The 19397-nt window shown below is 36.6% G+C and overlaps 1 protein-coding gene across 1 annotated transcript in view; it reads left to right on the forward strand.

Annotated features, from left to right (window-relative positions):
* Positions 1-18413, forward strand: part of ATXN10 (ataxin 10) — a 96300-nt gene extending 77887 nt beyond the window's left edge. Inside the window, exons 9-10 of the mRNA XM_010020336.1 lie at positions 1744-1807; positions 18229-18413. Coding sequence (XP_010018638.1) covers positions 1744-1807; positions 18229-18413 — 249 coding nt within the window. The remainder of the gene's footprint in view (positions 1-1743; positions 1808-18228) is intronic.
* The last annotated feature ends 984 nt before the right edge of the window (positions 18414-19397 follow it).

Genomic DNA, 19397 nt, shown 5'->3' on the forward strand with positions numbered 1-19397 from the left:
GTCAAGCTTTGAAGTATGACATCATACATGCTGCATGACCTCTGTCAAAAACAAAAAAAATCTGTGGAAAGAACGAGTATTTTAAAACTTGCATTGTTGACTGTATTTCATGTAGGTATAGTTATGCATGTTAGCACTGATGTGCCAGTTAGGTCTTAAGAGCTAGGAATACTGTTTGCTTTTTTTACATACAAGCCTTGTTTGCAGATCTGTTTTCTGTTACTGTTACTTTCTTTGATTATTGCTTGAGACTCTGCAATAAGATTGTCACAAAGGAACTTGTAAGTGATGTGCTGAGATTTGTGTCTGAATTCAGTTTTACTCATGGATAGTCTGTTTTGGATTTCACATCTAAATCTCATTGTACCCACCTTTCCTCTCTTACCATAGAACTTGCATTTCAGAAAGCTGATGCATCCTGCAGAGTAAACCTTGTGATTTGTTGTTTTACATGGTATAAAAACCCACATCTTATTTTTTGGGGGAAAAAAGAAAAAGATGGATGAGAGAATCCCATCATCAAGCCGCAGTCTAAATTGATGTTCTGTGTGAATTTTTTTGCCTGCCAGTTCTTGGTTTGAAATTAAATTTTAAGGAATTAAAGAATTTAATGTTGGGACAAATAGGGTTTGGCTATCACAGAATCACAGGATCATTGATATTGCAAGGGACTTCTGGGGGAACCTCTTGTCCGATGCCCCTACTTACATGCAGATCAGGTTGCCCAGGACCATGTCCAGGTGGCTTAAAGATTATAAATAATATATAAGAATATAAAGAAAGAATCTTCATGCTCTGAAGTATTTTTAAAACTACTTGTATCATTTAAAAAAAAAAAAAAAAAAAAAGCTTATATGTCTTAAGAAGGTGTTTCCAAGGTTGAAATTTTGCAGATAATTTAGAACAGATTTTCATTTATGTAAGTAACACCTCTAAAGCTGTAACTATGCATGATGATGTATGGTGTTACAGTGTAATGTAATCTAGATAAATTTCCTGTGGAATATGATTTTCTTAAGATAAGTATGCTACATATTTATTACTAACAGCGGCTTGTCCTGAGTTCTTAGTAGTATGAGTACATATGTATGAGTCTATTAAGATCATACGTTATTATCACAACCACACACAAATGTATTAGTGTAATTTTTGAGTTCACATGTGTATGCATACCCAGAAAATAAAAAATGACAGATCTCGACTTTTTTGGTTTGGTAATAACATAATGACCACCTTATCAAAGGAGAAGTCAGTGGCTCTTACTTGATAGAATTTGTGCTTAGGTACATACAGGTATCCCACTGCTTTTGAAGGCTGCATAGATACAGAAGATAGAGAAGACACATGGCCCCATGCTGACTTGTGTGCATGTGTGTGTGTGTTCTTCAACTTTTTTTTTTTCCTTACTCACTCAGTTTGTTTGTGTTTTTTTTTCCTTCTGGGAGCACGTATGAGCTGTCAATAAGCATAGCTTTTTCCGGCTCCGTGTGAGAAGCATGACACTGAAAATACCTCAGTCAAACACATGCTAAATGAAGAAAGAATGTGAAATTAATGTCTGCTTGTGTTGTTACTATTTTGTGATACTTACTGCTGAAAATACCAGATTTACACTGGAATTAATGTTAACATGTTTAATATTTTGGGTGAAACAAACATCTGTTATGTTTTACATATTTCTTGCATGAAACATCATTTGTATGGTTGAGACATCTGTTAAATTGAACTTCTGTTTTTATTTAGGTTTATGAGTTAGATGGCATCCCCTTGATCCTGGACAACTGCAGCAATGATGACAACAATCCTTGTATCCTTTACAAAAGAATTCTAATTATTGAATATGACTCATAAGAAAAGGTGTAGATATTTAATATATTTATGCCAGCATTGCTTTCACTTGGTAACTAAGTTAACTGGCCTCATGAGTTTCTATTGTATTTAAAGGCTTGGTTATGAAGTCATAAATATTCTTTCATAAACTGGATTCTAAAGTAATTTGAACAGTTGTTCCATTCTGTTTCCTAAAATAATGAATATTAACAGTTTACAGATGTCAATTCAGAGGGCTAACTGTGATAGGAATCTGAATTAAGACTGTGGGTTGGTCATTGTAACAGATGTTGGAGCTTTTGCTTCAACTGAAGTCTATTCAGTAGGCTGAAATAAGTACTCCGTCAATTCCATACACTTATTAAACGTGATTGGAAACTTAGTCTTGAGACAAGGCTAGTAAGCTGGAATGGTAATATGTATAATTGAGAGAATTAGTGATGCAGATGACTGAAATGTTGGGGAGATTTAAATATAAATGGCATTGTGCTTCATATTTGGGATTTTATTTTCCTGGGGTTTAAGACCAGAGACTTTCCAAGATAGGTTGCTATTAAAGGGAAATAACATTATTGAAGATAAACTGTTGTTAAGCACACTTATCTGTCTCTTCATTAACTGCGTAGTAATCCTGCTGGTGTGTTCTAGGGGGTGAGCTGTTATTTGCTGTCATGTAATCATTAGCTTCTTGTAAGTTCCTGTTAAATGCATCTGGAAATCAAATGCCTTTCCGGTCTAGAGTAATGTCAGCTTTCTTATACTGAACACATGGAACATGTTTTTAAAATTAATTTGTCAGAAAAAGCTCACTTTTTAACAAGTATCATAAAACCCCGAAGTTGTGAAAGTGTTCTATATTCTCATACTTGCATACTGTAGAACATCATCTGTATTATAAATACATCTTAATGAAACGATGTAGGGACAGATGATAACAAAATGTTACAAGCTGGGTGGAAGAGCAATGGATGTTAAGTGTCTACTGAGTCATTCACTTTACTGGTTTATGTGCAATTTTCATACATTCATCACTATTCCTGTAGTTGAAGACCTGACAAGCATGTCTCTTGACAGGGCACCCAGCAGCAGAGTTATACTTCTATGTTCTGATTCTAGTAATGGGCACTGCTGGACGCAGTGGGAAGGGCAGGCAAAGGTATGTTTTCCTAATCAGAAGAGCAGCCCTGAGGAAAGTGTAGGGAGTTTTGGTTCCTTTGCTCGAAAAAATGGCTGTGCAACAACTTCTAGAATTTCTTTCTAGAATCAATTTATGCATTTTAGCTGTTAGTAAAAGAGGATAAAGCTTGAAGCCTTCAAAGGGTAGAGTTGTAATTTATGGTCTTGAATGAAATGAAAATAAAATACCTTGGGAGCCTTTACTGCATTTTGAGCAACATAGAACTTCTTACACCCTTTGATACAGGTTGACATTTTATGGCTGTGCTATAAACTTCTTACCAGAGCATAAGACGTTGTTTATTTGGTTTTTAAAGATTTAATGACACCTCTTAATACAAGCTTTCACCACTGATCTGTAGCATGCAGTATTCAGGTATGTGAAAAAGTCAAGTTGAACTAGCCTGCTGTGACAAAGTTTGCTGTGTCAGCCTTTGGAACACAGCTTCTGGCTACTACTCTGTTTATTGTTTTGACCTTAGCTATTCCAGGTGCTCCTGTGCTACATGAAGTTAATGCTCCCCTGCTCTCCCACCTCTGATGTTCCTCATCTGTTGCATTCTCAGCATGTCGTATGCAGAAAGCAAAATAGGAGTTTGCAGTTTGTATCTGTCTACTTTTGTCTGCTTTGCAGCATATTCTGCTACTTCTAGACACCACAATCCAAGTCTGTAATAGCATGTAGGTACCTGGCTCCATTGCATAACATTCCTTTGAAGGGATTCAACTGTTTCTCTCCTCCCTCTGTGTACACAGTCCTGTCCGCAACAAATCCATTTTGTGATGCTTGTAAACCAGAACAGTGGTCTTACTACGGTTCGAAAACCTACTTGCTTAAAACTGCAACATCCTAAAATTGCCTGCATTGTAAATTTGTGATCCAGAGTGAAATTATTTTGTCCTTCTGTTTTCAAAGAAGATTAATTAAGAGGAAGTATTTAGGCAGCTCTTGAGCTGGGTGTGATGAGAGTTGCTGAAATTCGAATATGGTCACTCGGTAGTGCCTCATTTTACAAAGGTGACATAGAAAGCTGCGAGGGAAAGCTTGGTGTACCTCTTCAGCCACGGTACCTTCAGGAAAGTCACATCCAGAAACTTCTCTTTGCATTCTTGTTTCTAGTGCCTGTTTTTGTGGTTTCAGTCTGTGTTGCTCATATTTTTCCTTGGATAAAGCTGTTTGTTTGGAAAAAGTTTAATCTGGATTCTTTTTGTATAAGAACGTCGTAGATTTCTTAGTAAAATCTTTGTAGGTGCACATTTTTGTTTGATCTTTATCTGTTTTGGAGACATCCAAGCTCTACAGCTAAGATGTCATTACTTTTTCTATTAGAAACAATATTCTGATTTTCTTCATTTTACTAATTAATTTCTGTTTCCAAATTACAAATACAAAATTTTGCAAAGAAAGATCTAACTTTTGTGGTAAAAATAATAGGATTTTTTTTTTTCTGGACAGTGAAAAAAAACCCAAACAATTTTCCTAAAGTATGCAATTCATCAGCTGAAGCTGGGTTGCCAACTTAGATGTTAAAAGAGCTCTTTATTACCTTTGAGAGGAGAAATCCTTTGATAAATCTTTTTATTTGTAGCGTATGGAAGCATACCGAAAGAGGAAATGGGTCTGCTCTTATCCTAAAATAAATTCCTTTGTAAACCTGTCATTACCTTAAAATTGCATCCTTTGAGATCCTGAACAGTTCTGTAATGTGCCTAGAAATATTACAAGATTTATAGCTTATGAGATAGCTAGCTGAAGTTCAACTGACATGTTTGCATTGCTTTAACTTTCTCAGTTTGAATTCATCTTTCAGTGCCCAATTTAGGAGAATTGTTACCTTGTCTAATTGCATCTCAGACAGACTTGCATCTTTTACATTCATGCTAACAAACACTATTTTTTCCTTCAGGATATTTCACGAGTAAAAGCAACAAAACCCCCACCCTCATTAGTAACAGACACGAAGGTGATTATGGACACTTAAGAACCAATTTGCTGTGCCTCTTGCAATTATTTGAATTTTTATTTTATATTTTTAGCTGCTATAACTTTGCATGGTTCCAAGTAAATTGAATGGAGAAATGCTGAAAGATGCCAGATTTTCAGCTGTTAGCTATTAGGCTTTTAGCACGGGGGAAGAGGTACGCAGAGTGAGACTAGAGAGATGTAGTTCATTATAGACCTTAGGGTCTGAAGAGTTAAACTTCAGAGAAGATTGAATGTCACTTTAACTTTTTCTATGCCCTTTGAATCTTTCCATCTTGGATTGGCTGTATCCTAATCATAACTGTCCTTCTGTGTTCAAAAGAAAAAGGGAGGTTTCAAAACACAAGTAGACTTGTTTGTCTTTAGATTAAGGAGAGGTTCTTTCAAGAGATAAAGTTTTTGTTTTGAAAATTCAGTTTCTTGTTTTGCTTCTGAAAAGTTTGGAGTGTTGTGCTTTACTTATGTAATCTGTGTTTAAAAACAAATTAAATTTGCCACATATTAGGAGAATGGATTGGAGATGCCTATCCAGGTAATACCAGTAAGAAATTTACTCCAGAGCCTGCTTTTTAGGTTATTTGGGTGGAAAAGGTGTTCTAAATTAAAATGTATTCTATTTTGCTCTCTAAGCCACCATCTTCCTCATCTCTTACAGGCTCTAGCATCTGACAAGAGCCCTTCTTTTTGTTCTTGTCATTTACCTCATCCTAAGCTCTTACTGCGCCTTCCAGCTTCATTTCTGACCTTTCACAGATTCTACTTGTTTAAAGCAAACATAAGGAAGGAGACCAGCCCATTCTAATAAAAAGACTATTGACCCCAGTCAAACAAAAAAGGTGCTTATGAAAGACTTTAAATAACCTGACCTGTTTATTATAGAAGCCTTTTCAGTTTACCTTAAGTTGTCTAGGTTTTCAGTACTTGTTAACAGTTATGCTCGTAAGGCACACCTTTGTGTTACTCTTCTTTTTTTTAAATTTAATGGTTGTCCTTAAAAATATTCATTACTCTTTTAAGAAAAAACATATTCTCTGAAGTACTGCAAGGTAATAGCTGTTAACTAGTGGTAAAACTTGAAAATCCGAAGTAAAATGTAGTTTTGAAGATGGAATATTCTTGTTTTTTTCAGGATGCTTGCTAATCTTACCTTTTTGAGATTCTTACAGTAGGTCTCTTGATAAATTTTTTTTGTGAATGATTGAATTTAATTGGAACGACCTTATGCAAGTGTCCATGTTCTATTAACCCCTAATCTGGCATGTTTTTCTGTTAGCCAAAAGTACAGTCATACTTGAAGAAAAAATAGCCTACTGTAAGGGGGGGGAGCATACACACACATATACACGTTTTTATATACATGAGTAAACACCCAGCTGGCTATGTTTTAGAAGGAAGAATTATAAATATTTACGAAAGGAAAACCTCTGGTTGCTGCGGATATCCGTACAAAATGTAGAAAATATAAGTTCATTTTCAGAAACTCCTTCCCTAAGCTTCTTCTGTTATATTCAGTCTGAAGGTCATCTGAGAGGTAGATCGAAAATACTTTTGACTGCATGGCAGCAGTAAGTGTAATTGTGGTTCATGAAACTTCTGGCTAAAGCTAGAAGAAATCAAGTTCCTAAGGTCTGCAACAATGGCAGTTTGTTTTTGTGAGATGCCAGCAAAGACTTTTGGGGGAGCTGACACATTTTATTTCCAAGTTACAGAGTGCAACCTAAAACAAGCCACATGCTGTAAAAAAGCCTCACAGCTGAACAGAAGCCAGTAGTAAGCAAAAATAGGAGTGTAAGATGACTTTTTAGAGTAAAACCATCGTACAGTTGAGCATTTTCACATAAATGTGGCTATCTCATGTATGTTGGCAAGAAAATACAGCATAATGTTACATCAGTAATGGTTGCCTTTCTTTGGAAAGCTCACTTTAGGCACTGCCAATGCATTTAGTAGTTGGAGGTGACCCATTTGATTCTGTATTTTCATAAGCATACATAAAATCATGTTATTTCCATGGATATGGTCAGTGCAAAGGACCTAGACTACTGATGAAAACACTCATGACCTCCTCATGTCAACTTCTGCCCATTTAGAAGAAACTACTCCTTTTCCTCATCCCATTGACAATTGCTTTGCTGCACAATTAAGTTTGAAGTGGACTAAATGGAAGTGTATTCTTTGTTAGAGGGTTTCAGTTTTGCATTATTGCAGGTTGCTGCTGCTGAAACCCTTATCCTTAGACAAAGCACTATTAGAATCTTATTTTCTGTAAACCAATACTGATTGTGTCACTATGACTTTAACAAAACAGGTAGATAGTAAGTTTTTAGTGACCCAGCAGTGATGGAGGTCAGCAGTGAAAGAATGGGACTCAGCACTGGTAAAGAGCAGAAATTTCTTGACCTGAACCTTTACGTTCATAGTGCCAAAGACAACACAAAATATCAGCTGAGTGGAAACCAACTACCATAGATGGAACCAGGATGAAGAACAAAAATGGTCAAGCAAGAAGGAATCTCTGTATTGCCATTCTCCAGTTCAGACTAATTCAACTCCTACATGCCAAGAATTCTTCTTTAAAGACAAGAGTGGAGGATTTCTGGTTTGTGGAATAAGAACAAACCTTAGCTGCTTCTCTGTGTCTTACAGTAATACTCAGATGAACTGGTCAGACTAGAAACTGGAACAGGTACAAGTGTTCATTCATTGAGCAAGAACAGGCTGAGACGGGCTTATTTCTTTCACCTTATTCAGCGGACCAAATCCTACCGTGTTGCTGGAAGTTACTGTGAATTCTTCATAGCTGTATTTTGCTAGATACTAATGGAGCCTAGGGATCTGCGTAGTTCGCAGGGGAATCCCTTAATGTTGTGTGATAAGGGTGGTGGTTGGTTTTCTTTTGGCTGTAGTAGTGGACTAGCTTCCTAAGTGATTCCTAAGAGGCTTCAACCTTTTTATTATTTTTCATGGTGAAAGGGGAAAGACACAGCTATTCCCAAACCCTATTTCTGGTTTTGGTTGGGAAGGTTATCTGCCCAGGACTGCTTATTTCTGTCACTATGTATCAGGGCATTTTTACAGTCTTGAAGTAAGTGCTGCAAGTAACCAGTCTTCTTGTTACAAAGTTTTATAGCCTGGATTCCATTGTAAGTGGGATTTTTCTGTACAATATTGAATAAAGTGTCCTGAATGAGGTTATTTGAAGGGAGAGGATCTAGGTGCATGCACCCTGTTGAAAAGGATACAGGAGGCATTTGTGTTAACTAATCTTCCTTTAAATCACTCTTGACACTGGCCTCATGTCTAAAGAGTTGGTATAATACAACTTCCATTTCTTAACCCATTGTTTATCTTTTCTTTGCGTTGCACTCTTTGGAACAGGACTTGGTTAAAGGTGAAGAACCAAGCAAAAAACCCAGCCGCCTTAAGCACAATATTTGGTAGGTCTAAATTCTGACCCAAAGACTGCGCTTCTGAAATGTTTCTTGTAAGAAAAGGTTTACTTTAGAATGAAAACAAAAATGTGAAGTTTTCTTGTGAGATGTTCTGCATCTACTAGCTGTATCACTAATCCACACTGTTCCCCAAGATGAAATTTTCTCTTGTCAAACACAACATTCTCCTAATATGAAAAAGACTTAAGACCACAGAAAGAATGCAGTATGCAGGACAGGAAAAGATGTTCTGAGAAATGAAGGCGCTGTCCCTTCTTTTCCCAGAAATGACCACAGATTAAATTTTGTGTTTGGACATTTAACAAATTTATAATTCCTAATGGTTTATTTCAGGTTGCTGATTCCATAATTTCACAATGCAATTTATTTAGTGCATCTGCAGGATGATTAAAACTCTGAAATTCAGAGTTCGGCATGAGGGGAAGTATTAATTTTCTTGAGAGTATATAAAATACAAAAACAGATTTACGGAGATGTAAATACAACGTCTATTCCTTTAGTACCTCCCTTCTCTCCAGCTCCAGTAATTGGCAGCTACCATCATAAGGAAACACGTGTGATATACAGGGTCCGTCTTTGAGCTGGAGGAAGTTTAACAGAGCTATACAGAATGCAAGAAGGTTTTTTCAAATGTTACATTATAATATTTCTAATCCTTTGAGAAGAGTAATCTCTGTAAGTACCAACTCATGCATGTAAAAGTGAGGAATTAAAGTTAATAACTCTGTTTCTAAACCAAATATTGTCATATTTGTCCTCTGCCCTAACCCTCTTCATGGATTTAAATCCATGACAGGCTTGAATTCTTGAAGGAAAGCAGATCTTTAGTTACCAGGAGCAGCAGCAACAACAAATATACATATATATATATATACACATATATATATAAAATCTTTCACTGCTTTTATAGCTCAAACAGCTTGCTTGATTTTTCTGTAGACTTTCTTTTGAAAAATTCCCCTGTGGGCTGAAGACAGAGTACCAGAAATTTGAGACCCAAAGATTTTTATTTTTTTTTAAATAAAGCTAGGAGTGGTTCAAAAATATTGTTGAGAATGGAATGCCTTCTACGACTGCCTCATCATATTTCAGTCTGTCTGCTTGACATTGTTTCTTGCATGCCTCCAAAGAATATTCAGATGTCGTATGGCCAGCATAATACCTTTATTCTGACATTACTCTGTTGCCATATTTTTGGTCACTGTTATTAAAATAATTTGTAACATCAACTGGGGAATGCATTGTCCTATACAGTTCCTTCCTGATCCTTACATCATTTTCCCTCACTTCCCCAGTTTAGACTTCCTTCTTTCTCTTTCTGAAATTGTTTCCAAAATCTAGCCTTTCCTTTCTCACTAGGGATATATTTGCAGTTCATTCCATTGAACTTCTTGATTTGTTCTTGCCTCTTGGTGTTCTGAGATTTCTTCAAGGAGATGCAAGCATTTCTTGAAATTTTAGCAGATACATTTGTGGCTAATGGCTTTTTTGCAAAACATAGGAGAAAAACCTTAGCTGGTTATGATTTAGTTGCATCTTTCAAAACACCCATTTATTTAACCATTGTTATTTTTGGATGCACACTGGACATCATCTGGTGTCTGTGACACTGGAACTGGAGTTTCATTTACCTTCGTTATTTGTCGTAATGTGATGTTTGAAGTTACCAAAAGCAGCAAGAGTGGGAGTTAATACATAAGTTAATCAGAGACCCTGAATCAATAAAACATTTGAGTACAATGTTGAAAGATAAGCTGATAAAGAGATCCTTGTTGAATCTGTATGATAGATGAATCTCTAAAGATTACTTATAGTAAAAGAGCTTCTATCCAAATTGTGAGTCAGCTTATCTTGTCATCTGGCTTAGTGTGATAAATTATGATTAGCTTGACCACATGTCAGATGTTAACTAGGTTGGGTTTTTAAGTTTAGTTCCAAATTTTTGAAAGCTTTTTTTTTTTCTTCTGTAATTTCAATTTTAATGCGTTTTAGAAAAGCTCTTGATTTCTATATGCATCCATATAAATGCACATTAATGTATTTCTCTGTGTAGGTGGAGATCTTTTCTTTACGTGTGCAAGAAAATTTAAGATTACTACAGTCTGCCTGATATTTAATCAGTTTGGGAACACATTTCCGTCCCCTGTGCTTTAGTGCTTTACATCTCAATGTTTACAGTAGGTTGTAGTAGTAATTTGATACAGGAGTTTCAACTTAATGGCATTTTGCATTTTTTTCTGTAAGTGAGAAAAGAAGATAAGCTAAGGCAGTTTTAGCAGGTAACAGCAATTAAAGCTTTTTCTTTTTGGATGTAACAACCTGCTAACTCCCCGGTACCTCTTCTAGATAACTAACAGATTTAGTTGTCACGAATTCTTAAAATGGGATTAGTGTAATAGAAGGAACTGTAGGAACAGAATATAACTGTGGACCATTAGCTTAAGATTGATCAAGAGTGTGATCCTTTCTGTTTTAAAACCAGATGATTTATAGTTACTTATAAATTACAGGTTTCTATTAAAAAAGTCATAATTTAAAAAACAAATTGGCAGCCTAAGCAGCAAAAATGAATGTGTCATAGTCATGGTTTTAAGCTAGTATTGCAAGTCTGAGTATAGGAAAAAGTAAAACAAACTAGAGGTTATGGCTTAATTTTTTATTTATTTTTTTAGGTTCTCTAAGTCTTGGAATAAGAGACATATTAAAAATAGCCTGGAATAGCTAAACATATACTATTGCTTTTGCAGCTCTGGAGTACTTGACCAGAATTTTGTGTTTAATACTAAGGTGTGTTGGCACTGTGCTTTTAAGTCCCAGAGAGCATGAAAAAAGGCACATAGAATATGGATTAAATGTTAGTTGATAGGCATTAAAAGAGTAATAGCAGTCTGGGTATGTAATACTGTTCCATCTTGTCTTGGGTGATCTGTTAACCTGGAAATACTAGTGATGTGGGGAGAAAAATTCTCGCATTGCTGTAGGTAAGAAATGTCTTGTAACCCAAACTCTGAAGTGGTAAACAGCACTTTAATGAACATTGGGTACCATTTAGCTGGATAGCACTGAAGTATGTAGTTAAAAACAGCCATGGAACTAAGAATGAGCCTCATAATTTGGCTCTGGGTGTCAGAATTGACATCAGACAATAATGAAAATGTGTTCTAGGTGCCATGGAAAGCTTGGATTCTAATTGTGGGAATATAGCTAGGAGTGATAGGGCAACTGAATATTGTGAGCTTTTTGTTTTTCACTTTTTCTGAATTCCTAATAGCCAGAAGGTGCTTGCAATTGTGTTACACCTGTAATCGGCCATATAGCAAATTTTGGCAAACTTGTTACATAGCTCTGGTGCCTATGCTTCAAAAGGGATGCTGAAAAATGCAAATGGAGGGAATAGATAACACGAATTATGCAAAGCTTGGAATATCTCCCTCAGTTTCTCTTGAGTTCATGCAAAAGATGTTTACCAAGTGCCTTGATTATGATCTGTGATTTATTTATTTATTTTTTTCCTATAATGAAAATTGGTGTTTGGAAACAATTCTAAACAAATCTAAACCAGAAATAGATCACAGGCTGTAATAAATGAGATATTTGTCCAGTGGAACAATTTATTTAGAGACACAGTATAATCTCCCAGTCAATATTGGATGTCTTTATGGCAAAGGCATGAAAATATCTTGTACATGAAACAAAATTGACAGGCTTGATTTCAAGAGTGACTGACCTTTGGTCATCTGAGTTCAGTGCAGAGGTGTTGGACAAAAGAGTTTTAATGGTCTTGAAGTGTATTTGTTGGCCATTGATCCTTAAATGAGTGAACTTTCAGTGAAAGTTACACATACGATTTAACATGCCTGTCAGTTGATTATACAGAAGATACCACTCCCATTTTAAAGAAACCTGTGTCCCACAAGGCACATTTTAAGAAATGTATTCAGCATGACAGGTGTTGGGTAGGACATTCCGAGACTGGTATAAATACAGGTAGTCAGAAAGATGGTGTTTGTCTGCTAGAGGAAGAGATAACCACTGGTATGGGAGGTTAGTGAAGGCTTGGGAAATGAAAAAAAATAAAAAAACCCCCTCATGTACGGTTATTTTCTGCTATGAATGTTTCCCAGTTTCTGTTGGCTGTGAATTAAGGAGAATGTTGCCTTAGTACTGAAACTAATTTGGTTACTTTAAACTGGGTAGTTTTGCCTATTCTATCTTTTGAGATCTTTCTCTAGCAAATCAATGCTCTTCTACAGAGTGGAATTTGAGCTGCAAACCCCAGTTCATATTTTGGGGGATAGGCTTTCTCTCTTTGCCAAAATATTTTCCTGAAGCAGATTTTATGCGGAGTGCTTGCAATAAGCATCAACAGCCCACCCTGGCCTTCCTGTCCTAGATAGGAGTAGAAACGGGCTGACTGCAGGCATCTGATTTCATGCATGTCCAGTGAAGCTTTGCTGCCACGTAGTGGTAGAGATAGAAGCTTGTTTGGCGATGGATAGTCCAACCCTCCTGATCCCTTGGACCAGGTGAGAGTTACCTGTAGTAGAAATGAACCTCTGCTTTGGTTTCCTCAGTGTTACAAATCTTATCTCTAGAAAATGTGATCAGTAATAAATCAGTAATAAATGCCTTTTACAGCATCCAGTGGTGCCCCTCCACCTGGGAGGTTCCTAGATTAGATGAGTTGTGCTTTGTATGCTCTGCAAGAGCCAGGTTAATCTGAAGAAGGGAGGATATTGCGGAGTGATACAGCACTGCCAGTTTCTAGTTTTAAAATGTGGTGGCTGCAGTCATAAGTGATACTAACTGCTATGGAATAATTAACGATAAAGGCAACTGAAATATTTTAGACCTTTTTATTCTACCTTCCAGGCAGAGTCTTTTAAGTTTCTGTATGCTGCATTCCTGAGGTTTTCTCATGCTGATAATTTAGTATCAGGTATAAATAGAGTCCAAAGCATTAATTGTAAAAATATGAATTAACTTCTTTAAGTAAATAAATTAAGACAAAACCTTTAGTTCTTTACATTTTCTGTGATTACTTTTTTGGGGTAATGTCTTAGGCACAAGTAAATGTCATGTAAAAAAAAAAAAAGTTGTAAGTAATTTGTATCATTTTATACAGCTTCTTGAACTTACAAAACTACTGAAAGCTCCAACAGGAAGAAGCTTGCAACTTTGTAAGCAATTTGTCTGACTCTGAGGGACGAAGCTCCTGACTGTCTAATATGTGTGGTCAATCACAGCACATTGATCCAAACTGTGGTTAACAGTTTTGGTAGCTGTTTAGAGACCTCTTTTAATGGTGAGAAGAATTATCTTCAAGTTGCTGTGAAACAAAAGTACTTAAAAGGACTGAAAGAATTGAAGGGGAAATGCTTTATGTCTTTTCAGTGTGGTCCAGTCAGGCCTGTAAGTGGAAGTGATTCTTCTAACGTGTCACTTTAGTATTTCATTCCTGTCTACAGAAGTTTTAGTGTTAATTGGGTTACTTGTTGAAGACCAGAAAGAAATACAATTAACAAGAATAGTATTTTCATCATCTCTGGTTTTTAGCCCTATAGACCTGTTCCAGAAAAGCTCTTGGAGAAGTTGGATGGCTTTCAATATTGCATAACAGCCCATTTGGCTAGGGTTCCAATCCTTGTGCATTGTCTGTCTTGATAAAGTTTTGTACCTCTTCCTATATTTGATTAAAAGGTACTTAAAATTTAGATAGTCAAAAATCTGATTTAAATGAGGTAATGGAACTGTGCAAAGAATATCCTCTTTTTCTCATTAGGCCAAATGATTCTTAAGGAAGAAAGTTTCCTAAGTAATCGTTTCATTATTGAAAATTAGCTGTAATGCAGGAAATGGTCTAACTAAAAAACAAAATAAAAAATTACCTGCATTATGTAAGGAACCAAACTCTCCACCAAGGATGTTATGTTTAGAAATTCTTTAGTATTAATAACCATTAAGGGGACTTAAGAAAAACAGATATATTTCATTCTCCTTGTCACCACTCTTCAGTATCCTATATTAATGGTAATACTTAACTTTTAAAACTTAACTACTTGCTTTTTTCAAGCAACATACTTTCCAGGTTACTTATGCATTGCTGCATATCTACCTTTCATCCACAGAATCCAAATTATTTTATGGAACAATTCTTAAGGGACCTGATGACTGCAATAGACTTGCCAATAACATTTAGTCCGAATTGGATCTCCCAATATGAAAATAAAAGCCTGGAATACTCTCTTTGGGAAATGGTTTGTAAGTCCTCCTCTCCAGTAGTGCATTGCAATAGGATATTGGTCAGCGACTCCTGACAGTATGCGGTTGTATTTTCACACACCATTAAACTTATAAAACAGTCACTGTGCTATTGCAAGCACTAACTCTAGCAACCTCTTGTAGCAGAATCCATATGAAGAAAAATGAGATAATTGTTAAAAGTTCCCTTTACAGTCAGTGGCAAAATTTCCACAGGATTTAGTGGCATAGATTTTCATGGCTTATGTAGATGCCAGATAGTAAAATATTTCATCCTTTAGGGCAGATTGGTAGCACATTTTCTCTGCCTCTCTTCCTTTCTCCTTGTATTTCTCCCCCTCCCCCGCCCGACAGTTGAAGTTACAACCCATAGGAGTTTAGATGATAAATTTTAAATTGCTATATGGAGATGTTTCATAAGATGGAACACAGGGCAAATTGATTCAGTTTTGTTATTGTTTGTATAAGTCAAAATAATGTAGGAATCCCATAGCATACAGTACTGAAGCATTTTGAAAATGAGTTGCTGTAAACATGTGCAAATGTTTGCTTTCATTCGCTAAACACAGGTAGTCTAGGAATGAAGGTCCTGCAAAATGATTTTTTTTCTTTCTTTTGTATGCCCTGTGCACTGTGACAGATTGTAATCTTTACTTGTCTATAATACTAATTAATTTGAGAGTGTAATATGCCCCGTTGGAAAAATCTAGACAAGTCTACGCAATGAGATCTACCGTGCTTGCTGCGTTTCTTTTCTTTTATGCAGTTTCACAACAAACAGGCTCATGCTCTTATTTGTAGTAACTATGGAAACTTTAGAAGCTCTCTTTCTAAAGCTGAGCATACAATAAAGTGCTTAAAGTGTTGGTAGGATTAGAGACTCTAGAATATTTTTAATTTTCTGTCTGCATCTCTATCTTTGGAGAGGAGCAAGAGGGTAATGTGAATATTAGCTGGGGACTAGCTGTAATCTCTGCTGATACTTAAGTCTGTCTAGGTCTGCACACAGCCATCCAAAGGTCTTAGCCTCACACAGCATGCGAACAAGGGAAATCATGCATATTCATGACTGAATTTACAATGGAAAACCTACATACAGAAAAGAGTTTTTGAATGAGTGAAAATGTTATTGAAACCATTTTGCTTCAGCTACAGTAGTCAATAATGATAAATGCCATAATGATGATAGAGTTCATAAGATAATGGGCATGTCTTAGATATTATGTAAGCATGAATGGATATGATAATAGGAAAACATCATTTGCTGTGGGGTTTAGCAGTGTTTTTGTATTGAAGGACATAAAGATGACGGTAACAGGATTATTCCCAAGGCTAAGACACACAAAAAAAAACTTCGAGTACTTTTTTTTTTTTCTCTGTGTGGCACTTTGCATGATTGAGAACTGTCACTCTTTGAAAATTACTTTATTTTTTTTTAGGAGGTTTTCTTTTATGCAAGTGCTGTATTCTATGCAGACCTGTATTTTAGGAACAGAGCAAGAGAAATCTGCGCCTCATCCCAGGAGCAGAGCCAGGGAGGGTGGTAGCATGTTTCTCACAGTCCACTGGGAGAACTTCATGTTACTTTTTGGCACTTGTGAAATGCCTTGAATCAGACCTCAGAAAGACCTGTTTAGGTATCAGTCTTTGTTCTTCTGCATTCAGCAGCTTGCATGCTTTACTGTTCTGACATTTATTCTCACCGTTGGAGCTGCTGAGTGAGATCCTGCTCATATATGATTTTATTTCTTTGGTATTTTATTGCTGTTTTATGTACTCAAATGTACTTCAGTGGACACACTTGGTTTACGTAGCTGAAATGAAGGAGGTGTGTGGTATGTTTCCTGACAAAGTCTGAAGAACTGTCAGAAAGAAAGCCCTACAGTTGTTACGGCTTTGCCATTTTTTTATTTTCCATTCTGGGCTGCTTGAATGTGAAAATAAATATAAACTGCTATTAAAAAGCAGGGGGCTGTTTTACCAATCCATGCCAATGCAGGGTTGTTCCCTAGCCATGTATGTTTCCTGTGAAGTTTGTCCAAGCTACTCTTCATCTAAGCTACTCTCTCTGTTGAGGATTGATTCCCCTCTTTTAAAACACAAGCTTCTGAAGGCAGGATCTGGTCTTTTAAGCAAGCTGCTTCTGCTATGTCTTTTGCTCACCCACATTGCCTGATGCATCCCACAACCCAGCATGGAAGACTGCCTCTGCTGAAAGTCTATAAGCGTAAGGGGAAGTTGGAGATAGCAGTAAGGCAGACACAGCAGTCAGTGCAAGGTGCATAGAGAAAACGGCAAGACTGCTACTGTAACAATGTGCATGCAGTGGTACTAGATTTTCCAAATGCTGTCACAACAGATTGTGTAAGAAAGTCCAGTTCCTGTATTTTATTGTTTTGGCTGAAGTTACCATCTTCCACAACTCAAGATTTTTCCCCTCCAGTCACCCCCCGGCAAATGCCAGTAAGAAGACTATCTTATCTCTGTGCTTAGACACTGTCCAACCCAAAAGACGTCAAGGAGATGAGTAAATTATACATATTCTTCTACTGGATGTGAAGCTACATGTAGTAAATAATTGGTGCCCTGCAGGCAAATCACTTTTGTGTGATTCAGAATGGCTTGCCTCCCATATGTTACCAACTTGGGAAAGATTATATCGTAACATAGCTTTTCAGCTGCAGAATTGGGACTAACATCCCTGACACTTCATAAAATGAACACTGTAGTTCACTTGGAAGATGCCTGACTGATAATCCTGGGAATTTAAATCCTTTGTCTATGGCCCTGACATGTGCTTCAATCCTGGCCTCAAGGGACCACCGTAGAAGGTGAATGAGTTGCAGCTTGTGCCCATTTAAACATGAGCAGGAGCTACCTGCTGGTGATCTTAGTGTCTCTTCTGTTGGCAAGTTTGTAAAAGCACCCAGGCACAAAGAAATTAGTTTAGATATCATTAGAAGTTAAATACTTCTGAGTGTCTTCCACATTATTTGTGCCGTTTTCAGCTGTTAACCTGTGCAAGAGGTGTTTCTCTTTTTCTACATTTCTGCAGCTTTTACAGGGAAAATAATAGTTGTTGTCTTTCTTGTACCTGATTTATGGCTCATTTTGTTTGCCAGTCTTTGAAAGTATAGTGTTGAAGTGTTCAGATCCTAAAAACAGTGACTTTTTTTTTTTTTAATCTCACTAGGAAGATCATTGGAACACTTCAATTAACTGTAATTTTGGCTTAAAATAGTATGTCCTTTTAACTCCTGCATTTGTATTTTGTTTCTATTTTAATTCAAGATAAAACCTAGTAAAATTGCCTGAAGTTAATGGACATACCTCATTTAGACTTAAATTACCTCATATGCAAGTATTTGCAGGTCCAGAGTCACTGCCTGTAAATGCCTTTATAAAACCCTTGTTTTCTGCTGTTTTTCTGGGTTTGAGGGATGGGGGAGGGGGGCAAATGCAGTAATAAATTAAAATAAGCATTGTTTCATTTTTAAATAAATGATCCTTAATTTTGTCCAACAGTTGTGAACCCGTGGGCAGTATACGCTATCCGAAATCTCACTGAACAGAATGAGAGAAATCAAGAGCTTATTGCGCAGATGGAGGAGAAGGGGCTGGCAGACAATTCTGCCCTTGAGAGTATGGGCTTAGATATAGAGAAACAAGATGACAAGTTAATTCTGAGATCTGTCAGGAAGAAGCCCTGATGAACAAAAAATTAAGAACAGTTAAATCATTAAAAGTAGATTTTTCTTTTAAAATATTTTTCCCTGCTCAGGCATTCAAGATTTCTTCAGTTTTAGTTCCGGTCTGCTAGAAGTGTTACATTCGTGCTCGGAGAAACTGCCAAAAGATACTTCTGCCTCACTGTTGTAAACAAAAGGACACCTACACATCTTCTAAATACCTAGATAAATTAACCTATGGAAAAAGATCTTTCTTTTCAGATGGTTCAAATTTCATTACTTTCTTGTTTCATTAGTAGAAAGATCTCATGCAGGCAGTAGTGAGCTGTTAAAATTTCCATTGTTGGACCTGGAGATAACTATCATTAAAAACTCAACAAAGAAAAAAGTGCTTTGCAGTCTGCCTTCTCCACATAAGATATCTGTGCTGAGTCAGAGCTAAACAATGAAAGTTTCTTGTTTTCACTCATGGTGCTTAAGTATCAGTTCTTACATAAGGATTGGTGGAACACTGGATGTACATAAATATTTAGTGAAGACAATATGCCTTCTGTGTATTTAAATTATTAGTAAATTGTCTTTCCTACCTTGTTACCTTTCAGTCTTCATGACAAGTATATTAAAAACAAAGCTGAAGCTGTTGTGGCAGCAGATGCTACATTCCTTTGCACTGGGGCATGTCTCTGTTTTGGAGACTTGGGTGTTTGTTTGAATTTTATTTGTTCCTTTGGATGGTAAGTCAGCCCACTTTCCTTTTATTTTGCACTTCTCATGGGTTTTCTGAACTCTGGCAGACTGCTGAAGAGGTAGTTTCTCACTGTGATTAATTCTAGCAGTTTCTTTTCACCCCTCTGCCTTTCCAAAACATTGACAAAACTCATTTCCAGTTAATTAATTCAAGAGAGGCAAAAGAATGGAAGGCCCTGCCTCTTCATTTTGGGTACCCTCCTATATTGTTGTTGGACCCTGCCACTGTGGAATGTGGCATGAATGAGATGGCGGGAG

This window comes from Nestor notabilis, unplaced genomic scaffold (assembly GCF_000696875.1).
Source record: "Nestor notabilis isolate BGI_N333 unplaced genomic scaffold, ASM69687v1 scaffold588, whole genome shotgun sequence".
Classification (NCBI taxonomy): domain Eukaryota; kingdom Metazoa; phylum Chordata; class Aves; order Psittaciformes; family Psittacidae; genus Nestor; species Nestor notabilis.